Here is a 23,465-nt window from a genome sequence, read left to right on the forward strand (position 1 = left end):
TGTAACGGAGGTGATCTCTGGGGCCGTAGGTCTCGGTCTCTTATATTATATAGCTTCATTATTGGCGAAGTATATTACTTTGTTCCACGCTAAAACATTGCACAGGAAGCATGTGAATCTATGTCATGTATGCATCTATTTGTCACGATCTGTCTATGTTTTACTTTGTCTGTCTCTGTTTCCTGTTGTAGTTTGAAAAGTGTTCCCCCTCCCATCTTGTCTGTTGCTGGTGATTGTGTTCACCTGGTGCCCTGTGTTTCTCCTCCCCCCTCACCTGTGTCTTGTTGGTTTGATTAGTCCTGTGTGTATTTAGGTTCTGTTTTCCTGTTAGTGTGTGAGGTCCTTGTTGCTGGTGACTGTGTTCACGTGAGACAGTCATATTGAGGCTGTGTATCATGAACTACAGCGATGAATAAATGCCCACACGGGTTGTATTTTAACTCTCTGCCTCTGCCTCCTTGCTTGGTCGGGCCGCTCAATGGTCAGCTTCACACACGCCCACTCGTGTTATTTAAGCGCTTTGGTTTATTGACCTTTTTCATTATAAAGATCATTATGGTTCATTTATTCTATTCTGAGTAAAATGACCTTCTATTTGAAGTAAAATTACCTTCTATTTGGAGTGAAATGACGTTCATTTGTGAGTAAAATGACCTTCTATTATGAGTAAAATGGCAGTAGAGTTGTTTTTAATATACACTACATAGAGTAAATAACCATCAAGCAGAGTCAAATCTAAGCACATAATAGAGTAAAATGAACTGTAAAAATACAACTCTGAACAAAGAGTACATTTTACTCTATATAGGTTGGGACCAAATGTAATATTTTTAGAGTCACATTTTCTTCAATTTGAGTCCATTTTACTCAGGGAAATTGACTGTGTAACAACCAGAGGGTTGCTGGTTCGCCTCCCAGCATGGCAGAGCGAAGTGTGGTGTGAGGTAAGATGCCATGTGTGTGACTTGGGAGGGTGGTCAACATGAGTACAGAATACCGTCCAACTCCTGAATTTTTGAGGCGGCTGTTCCTTGGCTCAGTGGGTAGTGTGCTGGACTTCGAATCAGAGGATAGCAAGTTTGAGTCTCACTGAAGTCAGCATGTCGTTGTGTCCCTGGGCAAGACACTTCACCCCAACTTGCTCCGGTGGAGATTGTCCACAGTACTGAATAAATCGCTTTGGATAAAAGGGTCTAACAAACAACATGTAATGTAACGTAATGTAATGTGATGGGATGTTTCGACTCCACTTCGAGCGTTAGAACGATTAACGAAGCACTTTTATACCAATAAAGGACTGGATTACCTAAAGCCAGTTGAGTAGCACTTGAAATGTTTGGCTCTATGAAACCTGATATACTTATATGATTCTGTTTTCTTCAAGGTTGTGTCTTCCTGGTCGAATGTACTTATTGTAAGTCGCTTTGGACAAAAGCGTCAGCTAAATGCAATGTAATGTAATGTAATGTAATGTACCTACAGGGCGTGTTATTTCTTCAATCTGTTTAATGTTCTATCAGATATTAAAGAAGAAGGAAGTCCCTATAGAGTCATTTAGTTGTTCAAAATACACCCAAGAGTTATGAACAACCTATTGATTTGCAAGAGAGATACTGTGAGCTAATATGTTTTGAATCACTTGTTAAGGTGATACATTCCTTTTAGTCTTAAATGTCCCATACACTCAGTTCTCAATCCTCATGCGGGCTAACTGTAAAAAGCTTTATCCTGACTGACTGATAAAGGAAACGTTTCCAGTCTAAATATGTTCTTTTAGATAAGACATTTAGAAATTGCAAAAGTAAATGTAATCACATATTTTGATAGCAGGCTGAGCTTGTTTTGTGTCTATTCTACTCTTTAGTGTACTTGTGTGTATATCTTTAGTGTCCTTCTGTGTCTCCTTAGTGTTTTTTAGTACTAGTTTAGATCACTTTATGTCTTTTTGGATTGTTTTTTGTCTCTTTTTGGTCATTCGGTGTCTCTTTAGGGTCATTTCGTTTGTATCTGCTGACATTTTGTTCTTCGTAAACCATACGTTTGTTATTTATTCTTGACTGTAATAAGCTCAATGTAAAAGATTTATTCAGAGAACAATAAGAAGTGTGAAATGTTTCGTTTGATAAATTATAATGCACTATGATGCCAATGTAGATGAGGCGGCATAACAACAAGAGAGTCTCCCTAGTCGAGGAAAGACATTCATCTTGCCATCTAAATAGTTTTTCGGTCGAAAGAAGATCGACATCCTCCATTCTATAGAGCAGGGGTCTCAAACTCAAGGCCCGGGGGCCAAATCCGACCCGCGACTTCATTTTATTTGGCCCTGCAAGAGCTTGCAAAGAATATAATACGTTTATTATACGGTTACATGTCACTTTACAGAAACAGGTTGCCCATAAACTACATGTCCCACAATGCATCTCGTTTTCTGACATGCGCACTGAAGAGACTTGCAATTATTTGCCCTAGACTTCTGCTTTCAGACGTAGTTAATTACTAAGTCATTATTCTATCCGATAATAATCCAATTCAGAGGTAATAATGTAATATAATACATTATTTTATATATATATATTATATATGTATATTTATATAGTTACAACCGGCCCTTTGAGTGCGACCTTAATGCTAATGTAGCCCGCGATGAAATTGAGTTTGACACCCCTGCTATAGAGGAACTGGCTGGGTTTGAGCGCCTTGGTATCACTTTCAGTCTCTCCTATCACTAGCAGCAGAAGTATTGCTGCAACCTCCCACAATGCCAGCCCCGGGGAAATCATTTATCAGACCATATCTTTAAGTTTTCGCCTCGAGTAGCTGTGTGTGGCTCTGCATACTTTCGGGGTATATTGCTAGGATGAAGCAGCCTTTGTGACACATGCTGTTGATAAAACATCCTCACACAACCATCTCCAACACTTTGAAGCAGGCGGCTCCTTTTGCACAAGAGTTGCTATGGGATAAGTAGCTGTATAAGCTGGGGCTGGTTGCCTTCATCACTTTCTTCTCTTATCATCAGTGGGATCTCTTTTCATTTTAACAAGTTGCTGTGCCTGCATATCAAGTGGGACATTAAAAGTATATCCTCATTTGTGTTCTTCTCTTATACATCAGAACATATCTGAGCCTTGTTATTATTTCCAAACACATGATACCTTTGCTGTAACTCCATATATTACTTGTCTCAAAATCTAAGAGATAGTATTTGGTATTTAAAAAAATGAATCTGGTCTTATCTAGAGAGTACAAACATGTTTTACCCATTGAAGTCTAATGCCTGTTAAACGCAGCCTATGTATACTTTAATTTTCTTTCTTTACTGTAAAGGCGTTTCTTTAAGGTAATACGATGTGAGTAATGAATATTCAAATGGTCATTTTGGAGGTGAAGTAACCCTTTATGCAGACACTAAAATAAGAATCCATAACCTGGCAGTATCTGGAGGTTCCATTACTCTCTTGTGCTCATTACAGATAGACAAACAAAATGACTGAATAATGAAACATTGATACACATACACAGGATGAGAAATTAATTTAACGACTGAGTAAGTTCTTAGTTTGTCAAAGGACTTCCAGACCTGCTTCAATGCACCTTTGCATAGATTATTCAAGTCTCTGTGATTCGATGGGACAATGGCAACAAAGCCTGCAGCTAAAGCAACATTAAGGACGCTAGTCACATCCAAATTAATATATATTAGGGATGTAACGATACCAAAAACTCACGGTATGATAATATCGCGATAAAAAGTCGACAGTACGATATTTATCGCGATATTGAAAAATAAAGAAAAAAAATGTGAATTTTTTTTCTTTTAATTATTATTATTTCTTTTTTTTTACTTGAATTGTTTTTCTTTATTAAATAATAAATCTGATTTGTACAGCATTTTAGTAGGATGGTAGTATTTTAAAGTGTCAAAAATATAATAATCAGACCCTGCAATAGAATAAATCAAGTTTCACTTTAGTTTTTCAAGTAACTCAACTCTAACTCACTCACTCACCATCATCAAGGTTATCTTTTAGGAATATAAGCAAGTCCACATTTCCAGGTAGAAGCTGGGATGTTTGGGTGTTTACAATATCCCCTGCTGTGGAAAAAACTCTCTTGCTTGGTACTGATGTTGGGACAGAGAGATATGCTTTGGCCATGGGTGACAGCAGTGGGTAAAACTGTGCATTGTCTCTCCACCACTTAAAAAACAATACAGTGTTTGCCAAGAAGGTGAGGCTCATTGACAGGGCGAGATATAAATATACTGTTGGTACTTGTCAATGTCTCTAGGTATGTACATGTAGCCCTGTAAATACGATGTCCTTTATTGTTCATGTTGTAACCTACTTGCTGCCATGTTGGACAGGTCTCCCTTGAAAAAGAGATTGATGATCTCAATGGGACCATCTGGTTGAATAAAGGTTTAAAAAATATATATATATATTAAAATATATATATTTTGTCAGTCTCACGACGGTATTGAGACATTTATTTAACGTGATATCGCGATATTCGATATATCGTTACATCCCTAATATATATGGAATTTTGTTAGAGGAGATGCATTCAACATTTATAGGCAATATCCACATATTGCAGTTTGTTACTAGTGCAATGACAATACAGTTGAATTGGATATTACTGTTGTTTGAAAATGAGCGTAAGGTCCCTTTCAAAACAGAATGAATTATCCTGTTTTAATTGTGCTATGTTTGGGTTATTTAAGAAAATAATAGTTTTTTTCAAATTGTTTTGAGTTGTTATGTTTGTGTTTTGTCAGGTAGTTTTTGTGTTTGTGGGGTCCATGTCTCTCTGGCTGATGTATTATGGTTTGCCTGAGGCGGTGTGTGTTCCTGCAAAAGTGGAAGTGTTGCATTATGGATGTGGAAGCAGATAACCCACAATGCAGTCACTCAACGCAGTGCAAACCTGAGATGGTCGCACTTATCCATTCGACACAGCACACACACATGTAATACGATTCTGAGAAAGTCAACGTGTGCAATGTTACAAATGCTGTCTTACTGACTGCTCTGGAACCTGTGAGACACTCTGTCCTCCAACGCTGTCCGTAACTCAGTTTTCTGTCAGAAAGAAGGACAGTTTAGTTTAATTTATTCCTGTTTTCTTTATCATAACTCTTTAAGTTTTGACAACCAAAGTGGAGAGGCACATTCCCGGTTGAGAAAAGATAGAGTGATGAACAAAAATCATTAAATGTCATCCAGAAATGATGTATTGTTCTACTGTTTATCCAGGCATTAATTACAGTCCTGCATACAGCATCATATTTAACCATTCTCAAAGTCATGCTGACCTTGTGGCACAACTGAAGTATAATGCTTCTTCATGTCATTTGCATAAGACACATATGGTGGATTTAGCCGTACCTTAATTTGCATGTTGCTGAGCAGCGTCCCACTGTTCAGCAGCTGGTTGTACTGCAGGCCCCAGCCCACCTCCCCCACATAGCCCTGCCTGGGCATGGGAGGGGGGGCATGTGTGGCACCTCGGCACAGGTACCTGAGGTCACCTGTGGCCTCTGCTGAGGAGGCGCCCACACCGATGTACCGGGGGAAATAATTTGATCTCGGCCGGTAGTCTCCAATTCCATCTGGGCCTGGTTAGAAACAGTGGACATGTGAGGAAAGAAGAACACATATCCAAATGAACCTAACCCTTTACTCGCAGTTACGGTTCTACAGTCACATATGTGTAAGAAAGAAAGAAAAAAGAGTGCATCAATGTATTTTCTTTAAAACATGCACTCTCTCTGGTTTACTTTTCAATTAGTGTAAGCAGACACATGAACACTGACAAAAATCTACATAACTGTGTGCAGTATCCCACCAAGTTTTCATATCCTGAAATCTTCTTTTTGTTCCCTTTTTGTGTTTCTTTGTTCATTTCAATGTCTTATTCTCAGATTTTCTTTGCCATGAACATTGAGAGCTGCTAAAAATATAGAAAAGATATGAGAACAAAAGTAAAATATGACTTCTTGGATATTGACCATACGTTTTGGACCTTGAATTGTTTGAAAAGAAGGTCTTCAAACTTACTGTAAACTGGGTATGGCAGTCTAACAATATTCCCTCTAATATCCTATTGTGGTCATGACATCAATGACAGCTTTTTTTGTATACACACTATCTACTTCCTCTAATGCACTGTAAAATACCGACCTAATAAAGGTGCATGCTCTCCGTGTTTCTCCTACCTGTAAAGATCATCCTCTGTCCAGGCTGTGGCCCTCCTGCAGCTGCCTCACTGTTTTTCATCATTGTTTAGTTTAGTTACAGTCTGTACATACATCTATATAATGGGCCCTCTGGGGATAACTCGAGCCCAGCGGTCTGCTCTGTCCATGGGGTCATGGTCGGTTGTCATGCAACCAGTGGTTGTCATGGTGTCACTGGTTGTGTCCTAGTTACATCATAAAAACGGTATGCTTCTGCTATTGAAGCATGTCTATTTGAAAAAAGAAAACACTTCCATACGCTTATTTGAAGCTAATGCACTTGCAGGATTCTTCCAGTTAAGTGGTTTTGGATCAAGCTTAATGAAATATATGTCACTTTTAATGTACATTTACTCTCTATTACTTAATGAAATAGATTGATAAAGGAATAAATACTGCATACATCTTATCAGAGAGCTCTCTTTTATTTTTAGTATAGCGAACAATCCCATTATATTAACTGCATTCTAAATAGCCTTGGTCTGTGGCTATTCATATTCTCAGACTGTGAGATTTCCCTCAGACAAAGCTTGGGAGAAGGCACTCCCCCCTCCCCAATGATGGGATCATCATTATGTTAACTTCATCCCAGACACGCAACCATTGAGCTAAGAATGCCTTTTGTGGTTTGACAGAACTCCAGACTAAAACCAATGCATTACAAAATGTCTGTCCTACGGCATTTATTTGTTTCTGGGGAAAGTGGGGAAAGCTGTATTTTGGTAATGGCTAATCCGCAATAAATGTGTCTTTTTGACTGTGTCTTTGTATCTTTTTAAACAAATCACACAGAGTTAGGGCTTTTTTTATGAGATCTTCATTTGATAACTTGTTTCACTTTTATTAAGTGAAATTGTATAGAAACTCTGTGGAGCTCCTTGGGAAGGCCACTCCCAACAATAAACATTTTGTTATATCATTGTGTGTTTTCATACCTGGACCTAAACACGTGTAAGTCAAAGGTATTATAGTGTATTAATTATGTATGTATCTATTCATCTGTTTTCTTATTTCTTAGCCTCTGGATTAATACAAGTATTTATTCTTCTTGTGTCCTTCCTGAGCTGCTTTACATTTTCCATCTGGGATTAAAAAAATACAATCTTACATTTAAAACCCTGTGGAAACACTTTAGTGTATGTGTCATTATCTTATGATGTCGTGGAGTTATTTAAAAAATAATTGATGTGGATACAAATAGAGATAAAAAGCTGCCAGAATTGTTTATCCGTACAATTAAAGTGTGTTTGTCTGTGGCACACAATAATGAGTTTACATGCAATTAACTCGGCAAGGACATTTATAAGATATTCGGTTATCTTATCTTGATAAAATGCATAAGTAGGCCTATTACTAGTTTTTCTTTTAAAGACATAATTATCGCATGCATAGTTGTAGTCATATCAATGTGTATTACCTCATTGGGTCACTAGGTGGTTGCAGAGCATCACTTATCCACACTCCACTCCCCCTTCCCATTCCTACTTTTGTTCCATTTTTCTTTTTTTGTGAAATGGACTCGCCCATGAGCCGCCCCTTGTGTCTACACCGCCGTCAAGTCAAACACAGAAAGCAACAGCTGGACAGGAAATGGAATGATTATGCCTTAAAAATAAGATATGAGTTCATTGAGAACACCGAGCAATATAATAAGCAAATATAATGACAGTATTGCCTTGGAGTCACTGAATCAAGAGCTTTGAGCTAATTAAATATTGGAATGTACTACAGATCATAATGCTCGGTGCACAGAAGGGACAGCTGCCTTTCATGCCGTATCGACGTCTACTGTAAAATGAGCATCTGTCCTTGATTTTGATTTGAGTTTTTGGAGGTAATCTGATAGGCTATTTAATGTAATACAAAAAGCAATAGTTATGCATTCATTATGACATTTTGCTTTATTCAAGGTTTAAAGATTCAAACATGTAAAGATTGTTAACGTCATGCAGAGCTGCAGTGTAGTGGTGCAATGAAAAACCTGGATCACAGGTTCCTCAAACAATGAAATATACATATACAAGACATACAAAAAATACAAATACATTAAAAAAACAATAACAAACTGCAAGCTCGGGGAATTTATTGATGCATGCAGAGGAAATTATATTGCAGAGATAAATCAATTTTGAGGAGCTAAAACAATAACCTGAATATTAATTTACCTCAGACCCCTCCCTAAATACAGCGTCCTTTTCATTGTCTCTTTGTATTACCGTCAAACACGTTGGAGTTTTATTTTGAACATCTTTACAGGAAGTTTAACCGTAAACTGTGTCCGGCTTTACCCCGCTGTGTCAGTCACCATGGTGGCATACAACAGAGCACAGCGGCGGCGGACCTATCTCCACTTTTAGCTCCATTAAAAATGCTAAAATAATGGGATTTCTCAGTGAGTGCTCTCGGGTCTACCTCTCAAAATGGACTTAGGTGTATTACTGACAGGTTAGCAGTTTCGGTTAGCATACTTTTTTGTGTTTGCTGGTGCGTAATTTCTTTCCGTCGCTAGCAGAATGCTGAAGAGACAAGGAATGGCTTTCATGAACGCTGGCTTGGATAAAGGGACATTTTCTGCACTAAGAAAATAACTCCAAAGAGACAGTTTGAGCTGCGGCTTTGTGAGAAGTTTCCTCCCGGTGGGACGGGTGTTGGCAGCCGGTTTCGGGCACAGAGAGACAGACACCCCGAGGAGACTGTCGGCTGTCTGGCTCCAGTCGTGGCCTGGCACTCCCAGCTTATCCGCTAGCATTGGGATCACAAGCGACAAGAATACAGCCAAGACAGCAAGGGGAGGGGAGGGGGGGGCATTTATTTTGTTTATATCCGTGGCTCTGGATATTCATAAACACTTATACAGGATAAGAAATTCAATATCCTGCAGACGGTGTCTTCCAAAACAATGGCGTCCTATGTGGATAACAGCTTTCGGCAGGCTGTGATGATGAATCCGGCTGAAAGGACGCAACAGGTCAGAAGAAATGATGTATTATACTAATGGAATGTGGTGTAAAAGTGCTCGTATGCGGTGTGCTGCTACTTTACGGCATTGCAACATTGTATGTACATCCTGCAACAGTGTGTTTCTGTGTGCAACTGTTGTCATTAAGGGTTACGTATGGCTACATCCCGCTAAACCCTCTATCAGCAGAGATAATCAAGACTACTTAACATAACAGGAGCTGGAGCCTTGGTGGGAATCTAAGATAATCTTGCAGCAGTGTGTTTGTGCATCCTGCTTTTAGCATTTTAGACGTGTGCAGGTTGTAAAAAGCAGTCCAAACTTGCTGGTGCAAAAAAAATGATTCATACAAATGGTGAATACGTAGCTTTTATGAGAGACACAGGCTAATCCAAACCTAGCTAATAGCCTTTACTAGCATACCAAAAACAGACCCTACCCTTCATTATTTGTATCAAAAGGTTTTGCACACATTTGAAAGTCGTCGGGGTTAAGACTATCTTTGGGGTAGTTTTAGTATAGTTTTGGCATTTACTGAACCACATAATTGGTCTAATTAAGTTCTGTGAAAAATAATTAAATAGTATTTTCTTATTTCTTGTTTTTCAGGAAAACAATCTGACATCCTTTCTGTCCCACAGTGTTACAGCAAAGGGGACAGTGTAGATGCAACGGGCAGAATGAAATTAGTTGACAACAATTGAAAGCTGAGCACAATGTCCCGTCCCCATTATACATCAGGTTTCTGTGTGGAGTTATTTATCTTCTGAACATTACAATCCTGTGGTTTCACAGACACGCACCTCATTTTGCATGACCTCCAATAAACAGCTACAGATACATGCACTAAATCCAGGTTAGTTGTGGAGATGGAATCATTTTATTTGAGCCCTGCTTTCACTGCATGTTCAGCATGGCTTTACACACAATGGACAGTCGATCGGCCACCACTTAAACCAGTGTGGGCTACAGTTAGTGGCACAGCCGCCTGCCTGTCTATTTGACATTGAGGAAACGATTATGGTGTCATCGTCGGCTTGTTAACAGTACAAGCCCATGGTCTTTACAGCTTTGTGCAGGCTATAATTTGTACCGGTGGCAGATTCCATAATGGTTATGGAAACAGAGACACTAAGAATTTGGTTGGCATCAGTAATAGCAATGCTCATCTAAAAGCATTATAGTCTGTTTAAGGTCTGAAGGTTTGTTATCATTTCTGATGAATCTGAAGTTTAAATTCTCACGTGTGTCCATCAAATACAAAATGAAACAAAAATGCCCCTCAAAGCTTCTTTGGGCCAAAAGGAATGTCATAAAAGTAAAATCTTCAACACAATCAATCAATTATTATATGATTGAGCAAATCCTCACATTAACTTATTTGTTCGTGTTGTCGCCCGGGAGAAATTTGACTGAATTCATTTTTTTTTTAATTCTCATTTGTTATTTGCCAATTTATTTTTGATTGATTTACAAGAAATTGCTTGTATTTTATTCAGTTGTGGAAGTTACATATGTGATTAGTTTCCCGCCAAATTGGTGATTTTCTCAGTTGGAAATAGTTGTAGTGTTGATGATATGTTCCTTTAAATAATTAGAAATAGCCTATCAGTGTTCTTTATTGTTGAGATGAGTGAGGATGTGATTCAGAACTGACATGTGATAAAACCTGCACATCCTGAGACAATTACATCCACATGGCTTTCACTGTCTTCTACGCCTGAATGCTTTTAGTGAGACTTTCCAAACATGACGGAATTTCTAATCTAGAACATAATCTGATTTATAGATACTGAGGCTTGGAGCACACATGGTATGAACCAAGGATGTATCAATATGCATAACATTTATATCAGGAAGTCTTTGAAACTATGATTAATGAATGGAGAGGAGACTAGGACAGTTTGAACACTGACTAAATGAGTTTCAAAATCCTTCACGAAAAGTCTAGTACCCTAAAAAGACATGCACGACTGCATCCAAATATCACAATATCTTTTGACTAAAAAACTCATTTGCAATGACACTTTATGGTTGACTTTATGTGCTTTCTTAGTGGATAAAGAGAAACAATCGCAATTCCAAAAGGACATGCCATCACTAAACTGTAATTCAGCCTTTAAAACCTAAGACGATATCTTGTCTCATATTACAATATCCATGTAATATCAATATATTGCCCTATAAGTCTTTTTGCCCTGGCTTTGAAAAGCAGTACATTCCTGTCTTCTGTGATTGTTCTGCAGTAAAACCAAGGAGACATGTTCATAATAACAACGTCTTTTCGACTTTAATCTTCATGGTGTTGAATATATTGTGACTGTGTGGTTGTTTTTCAATAGCAGCACCTTCTCCGGTGTTCTTTTCAAGTGTCTAGCGACCGTGGTGCCTGACTCTGTTTATCCTAATGGTGTTGGCAGGGCCTCTCCGTCGGGATTAGCTAACGGTTAGCAGGATCCGTCTTTATCTCTCCAGTCTGACCACAGTGGGATTGACCCTCTGCCTCGCCCTATTGTCACATGACAGGTTCAATTTCTGCCCACTTGACAGCTAGTGTTCACACTGGTTTTGTCAGTTTCCTCTGCATGGATTTGGACTGTAACTGGGAGTGCAGTGTGTTTTTCTCTCGGCGTACAAAGCAGGCAATCTGATATTCAGGAGCGCAGAGGGGGCTCTGTAATGCACCGCTGCACAGTTTTGCAGTTCTGATATGAAATATGATAACATGCATGGCAATTTAATTTCTAATTAATTTTTTATCTTGAAATTAAATCATAAATCTCGGGGTTATAACATCCCGTTTAATAAATCAGCATTTTAAACATGTATTGTGGTTTGGGGTTTCAATTGAGTTAGTTCAGCAACATATTTGACCTTTAGACTTTACCTCCTTTTTCAGATCTGTAAAATGTATACATCTATTATTCAACAAAAATCGTTTTAATCATGACTACAATGATTTGTGTATTGCTGTAATATTACAGTATAGTTTTAAAGTGCTGTTTACATTTCCCGCCAAAGGATAATATTCCCACAATGCAGCAGCACTATGGTAACATTACAGTATTGCTGTAATATTACAGTATGGTTTTAAAGTGCTAATATTCCCACAATGCAGCATCATGTACAGTATCACACTGTATTACACATTCAAAGTAAATGACTGTGGGTAATTACAGACATTCGTGACAGTGCAACTACAACATTCTTTAGACAAAGACATCTCTACCCAATGGTGCTGTTCAGATAATGGATTTCATCATTGTGGACTCAATCCACTGAGGGTTCATGGGGGTTTTATCTGAAAGAGCTTCTCCCCACTGTCTCCCCTTAGGGAGGTCTTTGTATTCTCTGTTCAGAAAGACTGCAGGAGATCGGACACATGATCAGATTTGCAGGCGACACAGTGACAGAGAAACTGCCTCGGATAGTATGAGTCTATATTTAGGCAGCGCACACTCATGTTTATCAGATCCTCTAACTCAATCAATCAAAGATATGGCCGTGGATTCTGTTAGACACCACAGCATTGCAAACATACCTTGACATTTTAAGCGTTCCTTTCCTTTCCTTAGCAATTTGGACTGTCAGTCAGAATAAAATAATCTGTAATAATAAACCCTCTTTCTAAATCTGAAAATTAATGTTTGGCTATTAAACAAATCCAACATTAATGATAGTTTCTTCCCTAGAATGCTTGTTCGCTATCAACCGTGACGTAAGGACTGTGTGTGTGAAAGTGGTATCTCTGACATGTTTGTTTGTCAGGTCACGAGGTGGGGGTCGGGCTAGTTGCCGTCCAAACTCCGCTTTGAACTCTGTTTTTCACTTGGAATAGTGTGTGCTGCGTGCTTTGAGAAATGCTGGTTCATGTTGTCCCTTATTTGATTTATGACTGCAAATGTGCTGTCATTTCTGTCGTCCATTGGGCGAAACTGAACTGATTTGAACCGTATTTGTAGATGCAGCATTAGTTTATTTAACTGTGGGTCATAAGGAACCATGATTATGAAACAACTTAATCAGTAATTAATGTCTCAAATCACTTTCTGTAGTCTTATAGGAACACAAACCTGCACAGGTAAGTCCTTTGTCTTTTAGCGTGTGTGTTGATGTGCACTAAGAACAGTCCTCTCTCCTCTTGTTTGGCCAGGTGTTGAAGCTAAAGGCCACAAACAACAACAGTCCTCTGCTGAGGTGACCCGGCTTCACAGTCACATATCTGCAGGGACAAGCTGCCTACTTTGTTTCCACATATTATTCACAGGAGATCAGCACAAGCCTGCGGTGACCGTACTGAACGAGAGTGAAAACAAATCCATCTAGGCCGGATATTCTTGACCTCAGTGACTTGTTGGGGAGAAAAATAAATCTGAATTTCCAGGCCGTTAACCCGTCGTTACTCAAACTCAAATACAAACGGTGAGGACTTAAATGGTCCAGCTAAAATAGCAAACATTCAAATAAACAAATCCTTTTCAACAACCGTGGCCTCACAGAACAACATTCAATAGAAACATATAAGAGCCAAGCATAACAGACCTAGTAAAAAGGTATTTGTTTTAAAAATATTCTAAAGGAACACAGTATTCACTTAACTTAAGATGAAACTGGGAAATACCTGCAATTTTCATTACAGCAAATAATCTGTGTTTTATACAAAAAGTCAGTTTGCTTAATGCATACATCTCCTTGCATTTAAATAAGTAAATGCTAGATTCATACTTCCAGCAAAAGTGACATTTAATGGGCAATTGGGCGATATTGCATTTCAATATGAGAAAGTAGCTTTTTGCCACTTTTAATCACATTTAGTTTAATTTTTTTTGGCTGTAGATAAAAACAATATTAACTTGCACTGAAACTATAAATACTGACATAGGGCTGCTCGATTATGGCAAAAATCATAACCTCGATTATTTGGGTCAATAATTGATATCATGATTATTAAAAAACGATTATCCATTTACTTTGAAAACACACATTTATTGGAGAGAAAAAAAAGTGAACAGTATGTTTTAACAGTTGACTACCCTGAACTTGAAGTATAATTCAACTGAAAAACCAATACAAAAATAATCGTTTTGTTTCGATTACGTTGTTTTCATAATCGTAGCACGCCAAAATCGTAATAGCGATTAAAATACGATTAATTGAGCAGCCCTATACTGACATGTTAATAGTTACTTCAGGTTGTAAAATGACTGATGGGCACAGAGCTGCTCTCTCTCAGCATCCTGTCCTGTGTGAGCAGCAGGAAGAGGAAAAGCGTCAAGATGCTTTCCTAACAGAAGAATGACCTGACAACAAAACCTCTTTAACCCCACAACCTGTTTTCCTTTTCTGGATCTGGGTGTTGTTTAGTGACTGTCTTCCTATTTGTGTCTGGGCGTTAGAGGCATGTGAACCTATTTTAAAAACAGTCCAGATTGCTCAAGAGGCAGGACAGATTTGTTTCTACTCGAGTCGTTATGCTGTAATTTTCCCAGGCAACCCTGGGTTTTGTTACTCTCACAAAAACTCCCGTCCATTATGTAAATGTAGGCGCTGCCTTTGCCATTTTGCTTGCGCTCTGCAGTACAAACCTTCAAGAAGTAAAGTGATGTCACATGTTATTCTAGTGTTTAAAGTGGAGGCTGAGTGCAGGCTGATGTGGTTACACTCAGCGCGGTCACAGTGACGTATTCCTCCCCGTTTAAATACAGGGGAAGATTTTCAGGAAGGGGAAAAGGAAACAAATGCACCGACATACCCACACACACAGAAGACCAGCAAAGCTCCTGATTGGCTCGTTTGAATCACGCTTTTATTTCCACTCATCATATTGTAATGGCAATAAAGCACTGGTCAGTAGAGCCATAAAAGGTATTGAATATTGTATTAAAATGATCGATTCTCCACTGTTATGACTGTACAGGGAGCAACTGATGAAAAGGTTGAATCTGAAATGATATGAGAGGCCCCTTTACTGCAGGAAGATGGCATTCATAGTTGTTTTACAGTTTAATTGAACGGATAAATGTCACATCGTGGTGAAAAACAAGCTGGGAGTCATTTGCATTCCAGAAACTAGAATACAGCAGGATGTTTGTGTGCCTGTGACTCCCTGAAATCTAATAATGAAAAGACCAATCCTGGTGTAGTTTGTGTTTAAATGCACCACTGAGATTGGAGTAAGTTAAACAAACTGCGGCTTCACCCCACAAAGCTTGATTTACCAGAAGCGGAGGACAAAACCAAGCCGAGGCGCTTCAATGTCGGCAGTATTTCTACCGCTGTGATATGTTGATACTGATGATGAATAAGGTAGGTTGATATTTAATCGTGAAATATAGATGTAGTTTAAAACGTCACATTCTTTTTCACCATCAAATCAAATCAAGTTTTATTTATATAACACATAAAAAAGAAAAAGTTTGGTCGAGCCAAAGTGCTGTACATGCAATAAAAACACAATAGCAAGCAGAAGACAACAAATTACAACAACAAAAATAAAGATCACACACAGGGGAATGTCAGGAGTCGTGCTCCGCTCTGATTAGAAGAAGTGAGTTTTAAGTGTAGATTTAAAACCCCTAGGGTCTGGGCCGACCACACATGGAGGGGCAGAGTGTCTCAATCATCCGAGATTGAGACACTCTGAAGTAAATATTCTTTGTTTCCTTGTGTTTTCCACAATCAGATGTTGTTTGAGTAAATAGGTTTACGGCCCGTCCACACGGCGACGTGCGTTGAAGCTTCAAAGCTTCTGCCCATTCACTTTGAATGCTGTGACGTCACGATTTGCTGAACTGCATTGTGGTTCCTTCGCTTTGCTCGTGTTGCTCGCTTCAAAAGTTGAGCAATGTTCAACTTTTGAAGCTTCGACGGAAGCGTCAGCCAATCAAATCATATAATAATAATAATAATGCTTTTTATTTAGATAGCGCTTTTCACAACTCAAAGACGCTTTACAGTATGAGGGAGGGTAGACAAACAAGGACAGGCAAACAAGTAGGTAAAAAATAAAAAGGCAGTACAAGCTCTAGCCAATCAAACCGCGTGCTTGTGTGTCCGGGGCGGGAGATTCATGTGATTGGTTGTTGGTCGAGCTTCAGACATGCCCACCGGCAAGCTTCAACGCACGCCGCCGTGTGGACGCTGCGTTAGAGTTGTTTTAGTTGGGATATCATCCTCCTTGCTTGATTTTACTCCATATATGAATGGCACTATAAATCTGCAGGGAGGATCGGTGGCTGCATTGCATGCTGGTCTATTGAGGCTACTGGAATAAGGAGAGCTTTGTCTACTCAATAGAGTTTCTCATTAAGTCCTGTTTTAGAAATGAAGGGCTGCACCTAATGATTACTCTCTTTAATTATTCATCTTTCCAGGTATTTGAGGTTTTAGAAAATAGGGCACACACGGCTACCGTTTTCTCCAAGCAACATTTAGAGACCATTCTCTCTTTTAGAGAAATCACATAATAACCGAGGAACTGTCAGTGAACCTGTAAGTTGAGCTGAGAAGACAAGATAGTTGTGAAATGTGTTTTAACTGTGCCTGCGGTGGAAGTAACTTAAGATGAGGTGTTCTGAGGTGTGTGTAAAATAATTCACTGCCAAACAATACAAGCTTTTAAGGCGGATACTTCCTCAGGAGGAAGTATGTGATTTTGCCAAGTTTGCAAGAGTATACATGAAACCCTTCAGCAGAATCATACCAGTGTTCCCTTTCAAACAATAGAGGGTGAGGAGAGGAAGTAACACCGTTTATATAAAAAAAAAAAAAAAGTGTATCGAGAACCCCTATGCTGGCTTTTGAGCTGCTTTCTTCTTTCTGCTTTTATATTCTGATCTTCAACATGTAGGGCTCACTCCAGGTTGTGTGATTCATGTTGTAGTTTCTTTCATTTATCGGGTTGAAGCTTCCGTTCCTGTACGTTTGCAAGATTATAAATAGAGAAAGAATGCCCTTTTAGTTTTGATTGCATGTACACTTTTAGTGCAGTTTAGATTGAAACCTCTGGTCCCTTTGGCGGTCTGCATGATGCATGACATGCCCCCAGATCTTTACATTTTCTGATGAAACAGGACAGTGCCTGCAGGGTCACACTGTACATGCCACTGAATCCCACACATTATAAAGTCAAAGGCATGTTTGAGTTCCTTATGTTTCGCATTCCTTGAGATATTTTTAAAGCAAAGAAAAACAGCTCTGGATTCAAGGCTCCAGAAATTCCATTGGCCTTCCCAGCAGAAGGCAGTAGACCTCATCCCACCGAGCGACCACAGTCTTTACATAACTTAGCCCGAGACCCACTTGGCTGCTTGCAGAGCTTAGAGAATAAACCATTCCTGACGTGCGATATTTACACGACTGCTATTGAGTTACGCTACATCCTGCAGCTGTCATTAACCAGTTAAACCCCATGGCCCCGCGGGAGGGGGCAAAACACAACATCAAGAAACAGCATCTGAGGGCTTCTTAACATTTAATAAACTATGAATGTCTCATACTCACTTATTGGGAAGAAACTCAGCTTTTAGACAATATTAACCATGTTTAGCTAAACGAAACAAAAGGGTAATAACAAAGGCTCAGAATTAGCCCTGAGCGAAAAAATGCTAACGCAATTAGCACAGAACTCAAGGTAAAATACCCTTATTACTTATCGTATCTGCACAAACAAGATATTGATTAGCAAGCTGAGATTCCACAGATTCCAGACATATAAGTATCACCACTGAGCGATCAGAATTCATGACATGGGAAGCAAAACCAGACATCACAGTGGTTTTCACTATAAGTAATGTTGGTTTTTTTTGGACGGACACTATAATTACATTTTTTTTTACGATGTTCAATCTGGATTTACTTTAAAATAAAAAAGTTCTATATTGATTTTGACTTTTCTACATCCAACTCACAGGTTTATCATTGCTTTGAGAAAAAAGATTATTAATTTACCCCTTTTAGAAGTGAAGATATAGTCAATTGTTCTGGGAATGTCCTTTTTGAGCCTGAGGCCTGAAAAACAGGCTCGGGGCTCAACTGGTTAAGAGCTTCATTCCTAAAGGAGATGTTGGAAATTCCAGCTTTTTGGAAGACACATTACAAGAAAAGATCGATAAAGAAAAAACATGCTGCATACATTTTCTGTAATCTATACTGGTAAATGGTCAATGATGTAAACAACAAGCAGCCTCTTTGGGTGCATTTGTATTTTCCCCTAGTCCCACGCACTACATGCTCACTCTGGTGAACAATCTGCTGTATAATCCTCCCTCTTGGGGCACTGCTCAGACATGCAGTGGATCAGATGGAGAGCTGATTAATTTGTGTGATTAGCGATCTCTAAATCCCATGCAGTACACGGCTTCACCACGCAGCTAACACTTGTTTACAGTATTTGTAACAATGGCACAGAATGACTGCTGCTGTTGCTAAGGCTGCTTATACCCACAATTATAATGCTATTGTGTTTGGAGATTTAACATGAGGATTAATAAGTGAGAGCTTACAGCCTTTTACAAAATGAATGTTTTCAATCTTTCATTGTGGGAGGAAAGAGGGAGAAATGAATGCTTTCATGCGTAGATTGCAGACTTTTTCACTATGAGTTTCATCAGGCATTAGCGCTGTATATCTGCATCCTAACCAGAGCCAGCTTCATTAGCATCGTGGCTCTATGCATCTGTCCAGTTGCAGCAAAGAGAGCCAGCTTCATTAACACCATGCTCTGGGGGACTGCTCACCTAAGACTTTCAAATATTCATCAGCGAGGTATTGGTAGCTTCCACCACTGCACTTAAAGTAATTTTGCTGCTCATGTATCCGTTTCTATGTTTCTGCCAATGCTGCAAATCTAGTCCCTTAAGATATTAATGCACCTGCAAATATTCAAAACATGTGTAGTGTTGTTTTTCATTTTCCTTCCCCCTCCTTTCTGCTATGTTGATGTTTCACTCACACATTGGTTTATTGCCACACTTGTTAAGATTGAAGCCACAAAGGTGATCTCCTCCCACCAGCCAATGGTGTGTCTGTATGCAAAGTGAACCGCCCCGTTCAGTGTAAGCACACTTCAGAGTAGGGCTGGTGTGTAAAGGGAAAGTGGGGGATCATGGGAGACGTTTGATAACATTATCAGTCACATTATTCACAGGCATCTTTGACTTAATGGATCATTTAACTTTTTTGTTTTTGAGGACTCAGTGTCAAGCTGTGATGTTGACTCATACCACTGTTTGCCGGATGGACCTTTGATCCTAATATGTCCCGTCATGCCTCGTGCAAACCGTGGTTTATTAACAGCTGTGGTGGTGGTAGGCAGGTGATAACGCACATTGAGAGCTAAAAGAGGTGATTCATTACAATGCAAGTTTGAGCAGAAACATCTGTCTTTGCTAATGGGTGCTTGTCTCAAAAGTGAAAACTGCTGCAGCAGCACATTGAGTTCTGCAGGTAGGAACATGCAGCATGTTGGACAGCCGGGAAAATAGCCCCTTATAACAATGTTTCCCCCATTTATAAATCGGTGATTAGGACTGCTGTTGTTCCACTTCCTGCACACAGTGGTGCAGATCGGTGTCTTGTTGAAACGTTATCTTTGTAATTGGTCCCTGGGGGTTTGTCTAACCTGCGGCTAGTCACGTTTCCCACTCTGCAGCCCTCTGTCCCTCCGTTGCCCATCAGGGAAAATGTTGGTTCATTACCCAAGGTCTGGACGTAATCTGATTCTCTCTGGAATGTTTGACAGTTTCTCCCCTGCTTCGTGCTTTTTGGAAGAAGGGGATAATTATCTTAGCTTGAACTGAAACAACAGTTACCATTCAGACCGCTTGGGTGCCAGTCTGACATTATCGGGATGATCTATCCTTCTCTTAAACCAGATAGCTTGTGTGTGTGTGTGTGTGTTTCCAGATCTTTCATGATCCAACCTCTAGGAAAGGTCTGTGGAAACACGTTTATTTCTGTGATGCAACCTTGCCCTTTAGCCCACTTGACATTTATTTCACTCTGGTGACATTGTGGTGTTCGTTCTCTCACCATTCGAGCACTAATTCCTCTCTAAATACTGTGATGTCAGTTACAGCCCGGCATAATTTATTAAACGTCGTTAGTCCACCGGCGCCTCAGACCTTGACCGGGCTAATTGACACATTGCCTCGGTTGACCTCAAAGTGCCATCCTCTGCCAGGCGTTTTCCCATATGGCCCGATATTTCCGTCGCACTCAAACTGCTCCTGCTGAGAGCAAACCCTTTACATTAATCATTCAAGAAAAGGCTTACACAATACCCCATGAGAGGCTAATGTGTGCGCAGTCTCCTTATAGCAGTATTTGTGATTGAGTCATGTGTTTAGCTCCACATTTTCATAATAAAGTGGGACATTTCACTGCATTATTGAATCAAATGGACTATCATCATTGCATCATACATATTGCTAATGTGATTCTGTGTTAAAAGTGACTAGTTGTTAAGCGTCGCTCATCACTGCCGATGCATCAGACACTGCTGTATATGTGGGACGTGAACATTTGAGATGATGAGACATGATACAACCCTAGGACAGAGAATAATGGCTGCTGACGGAAAGATTTTCTCCCCAAAAAAATCTACATTTTCAAGTGTTTCTCATTCAGTGGAAATGAGTCCATTGTAACTGACAAAAGTTCCTAAATTTACACGTTACAATAATTTGACAGTGGCTTTTTATTTTGTCGTAATTAAGTTTGGCTTTTGTTCTTGCTTAGCATTCTAATAATACAAATATGAGTCGTCAAATGTATAGCTCTTTTGTAAATGTCACATTTTTTACGCTTAGAGAATACAAATATTTCAGTTTACTGCCATTAAAAGAAAAGTAAACTACCACTCACACATTGTTAAACAAATTTTTCAGAGGGATTTTAAAGTCTTTTAAAGGTTACATTGTTCATGGTTGTTTTGTCATTCAATCATTTTGTGGAAAAACATGAGTGGACTTGGCAGTATTGACCTATGACAGATTAACACAATTGTTTAAACACATTTGTCACCATGTGGATATTCATTGTGCCATGTTCTACGGTATATTTTACTTAGCACTGTCTGTAAGTGCTGTTAAATGTCACACGAGATATGTGACTCACATTGGGACAGCGTTCATGTGATGCTTTTGTCGCTCTGCCCACCTGTTAGGCCTGACTGCCTGTGGCTTTTTTATTATTGCGCGATATGAAGACTGTATTTGATTATAATTGGAGGGAAAGATGCAGGCCGTTCATGCATGCTTCCCTATAGGCCCGGCTGCAAGTGTGGTGCAGACCCAACACAATGACTGCCTGTTACTTCCAGCTTCTGCTTGTCAAAAACACTTAAAATCACACCAATTATTTTGTCGCTGCACTGGGAATGGCTGTTTTAGTTAGATTGTACCAACTGCAGTTGTACTCATGCCAAGTCTTTAAACAAAGACTTTTATTATAGCCCCAAAACACATGAGTTACAATCTAACATCTAGATATATGTTATGGAGCAGTATAACTAATTGCATTAAAAATAACCACATTTCAGAAGTTTAACATTTTTAACACTTGCTGTTAATAGGAATGTCATGTAATACCTTGCAAGTGCTCGGCAAAACGGCCCTTTTTTATATTTGTGATCATGCACTTTGAAGACATTTAAATGGGTTAATTTTTCTGAAAGAAAATTACCACATACAGGCAACAACACCATACATCTCAAACGGTAACTAGCAAATACAAATTGCATTACAGTTTATTGCAAAACTAAAGAAGATTGAACCAAGATAAATAAGATCATAATAAAAGTTGAAGGACACGGTAAGGGAAAAACAACTGCGGCATGTATCCTTAAGAGTAGAAAAAGCGATGCCAAGGAAAGGGAAAACCTTAACTTGGGACAAGCTTGTTATCCAAAGATAACAATCACAATGGGTCGCCATGTTTCTTTTGTAAAACATCCTCAGGATATAGGCTGAAGTCCCCGTCTGTCTGGAGCTTAGGTCTATTTTAGTCTGAGTGGAGTGAAAGGCCTTGGGTGGATCATAAGGCAACTCTGTAAACAGGAAACTTCCATTCAAGACGAGACGAGCCGGGCGCACCGATGTGGTTCAGATGCACGAGAACACTGTCATGAATTACTGAGTCGTGCTACTCTCCGCAGTCCTTCAAGATCTCTCTACTGCACTTTACTCAGAACTGATATTAATGTGTACTTGAAGTGATTATACATGACTTTCCCGCAGGAGAATCTGTCCTTATATGCTTAAGTAGCTCTCACTTCCCGCTATCTCTTAGTCGCTGTTCTGACCTTAACTGGCAGCTCAACAGATACATCATCAGCTCACATTAACCAAATGGATTTTTGTCACTTGCTTTGGAAAACACAACAGTGTTGTTGTCCCCTTTTAGATGCAATATTCACAGCTTGACATTCACAGCCTTTGATACAAAAAGGTGAGGAGTCACACCTATCACATGCAGGCGGTCAACCTCCCCCCATCCCCATCCCCATCCCCTTCCCCATCCCCATCCCCATCCCCATCCCCATCTATTGTGATGGCAAATGATGAAAGAGCAAGGATGACAATGTTGTCTCGATACCAACAAAGACTGCTGGCTGGCTCCCAGCTCAGAGGGAACATGCTGTTCATGTGCCGATAGAGATCCTCTGGAACCTCTCCAAACATGAGACCACTGCCACTGCCAAGGTTGCATTTAAAGTAGTTAAGGAATTTGCTGTGCCACTTTGCCAGATTGGAAACAGTAAGTCATCTCTAATTAAGAAACATGTTTGAATTCGGTCGCCTGCACCTGTTTTGACGTGGCAAATGAAGTTACTTGCCTATACTAATTGCATGTGTAATGCAGTAGGATTGTAGTTTATAATGGACATATGGGTAATATTTCTTCATTTTTCATTGTATGATTAGAAGATGTCCACATCCTTTTCTTAAAAAAATAGGATGTGGAGGTGTTTTGGTACGAAAACCATCACATTTATGGGAACAAAAATCTCAAAAGCATCTGATTAGTACATGCTTACGTACAAGTTGAGAGGGACAAACCTGCACATTTTTTACAAAGGATATATTTCAGACATGACAACATATGTTAACATTATCTCAATGTCTTGCATCTTTCACTCTGGGACTGTTTTAGGGCTGCTCGATTATGGCCAAAATAATGATCTCGATTATTTGGGTCAATAATTGTAATTGCGATTATTAAATGTGATTATTCATTGACTTTGAAAACATCCATTTTTTA

The 23,465-nt window shown here is 39.3% G+C and overlaps 2 protein-coding genes across 2 annotated transcripts in view; one reads left to right on the top strand and one right to left on the bottom strand.

Annotated features, from left to right (window-relative positions):
* Positions 1-5,024: 5,024 nt before the first annotated feature.
* LOC117553622 (uncharacterized protein C4orf45 homolog) lies at positions 5,025-6,284 on the bottom strand. The gene is made up of 3 exons (XM_034227641.1): positions 6,224-6,284; positions 5,394-5,623; positions 5,025-5,087 (listed from the first exon to the last, which is right to left on the bottom strand). Exons 1-3 carry the CDS (start codon positions 6,282-6,284, stop codon positions 5,025-5,027), a joined length of 354 nt encoding a protein of 117 aa, XP_034083532.1.
* Positions 6,285-8,539: 2,255 nt separating this feature from the next.
* Positions 8,540-23,465, top strand: part of rapgef2 (Rap guanine nucleotide exchange factor (GEF) 2) — a 119,660-nt gene continuing 104,734 nt past the window's right edge. The window contains 1 exon segment of the mRNA XM_034227598.1: positions 8,540-9,212. Coding sequence (XP_034083489.1) covers positions 9,144-9,212 — 69 coding nt within the window. The 5' untranslated portion in view covers positions 8,540-9,143.

This window comes from Gymnodraco acuticeps, unplaced genomic scaffold (genome assembly GCF_902827175.1).
Source record: "Gymnodraco acuticeps unplaced genomic scaffold, fGymAcu1.1, whole genome shotgun sequence".
In the NCBI taxonomy this organism is placed as follows: domain Eukaryota; kingdom Metazoa; phylum Chordata; class Actinopteri; order Perciformes; family Bathydraconidae; genus Gymnodraco; species Gymnodraco acuticeps.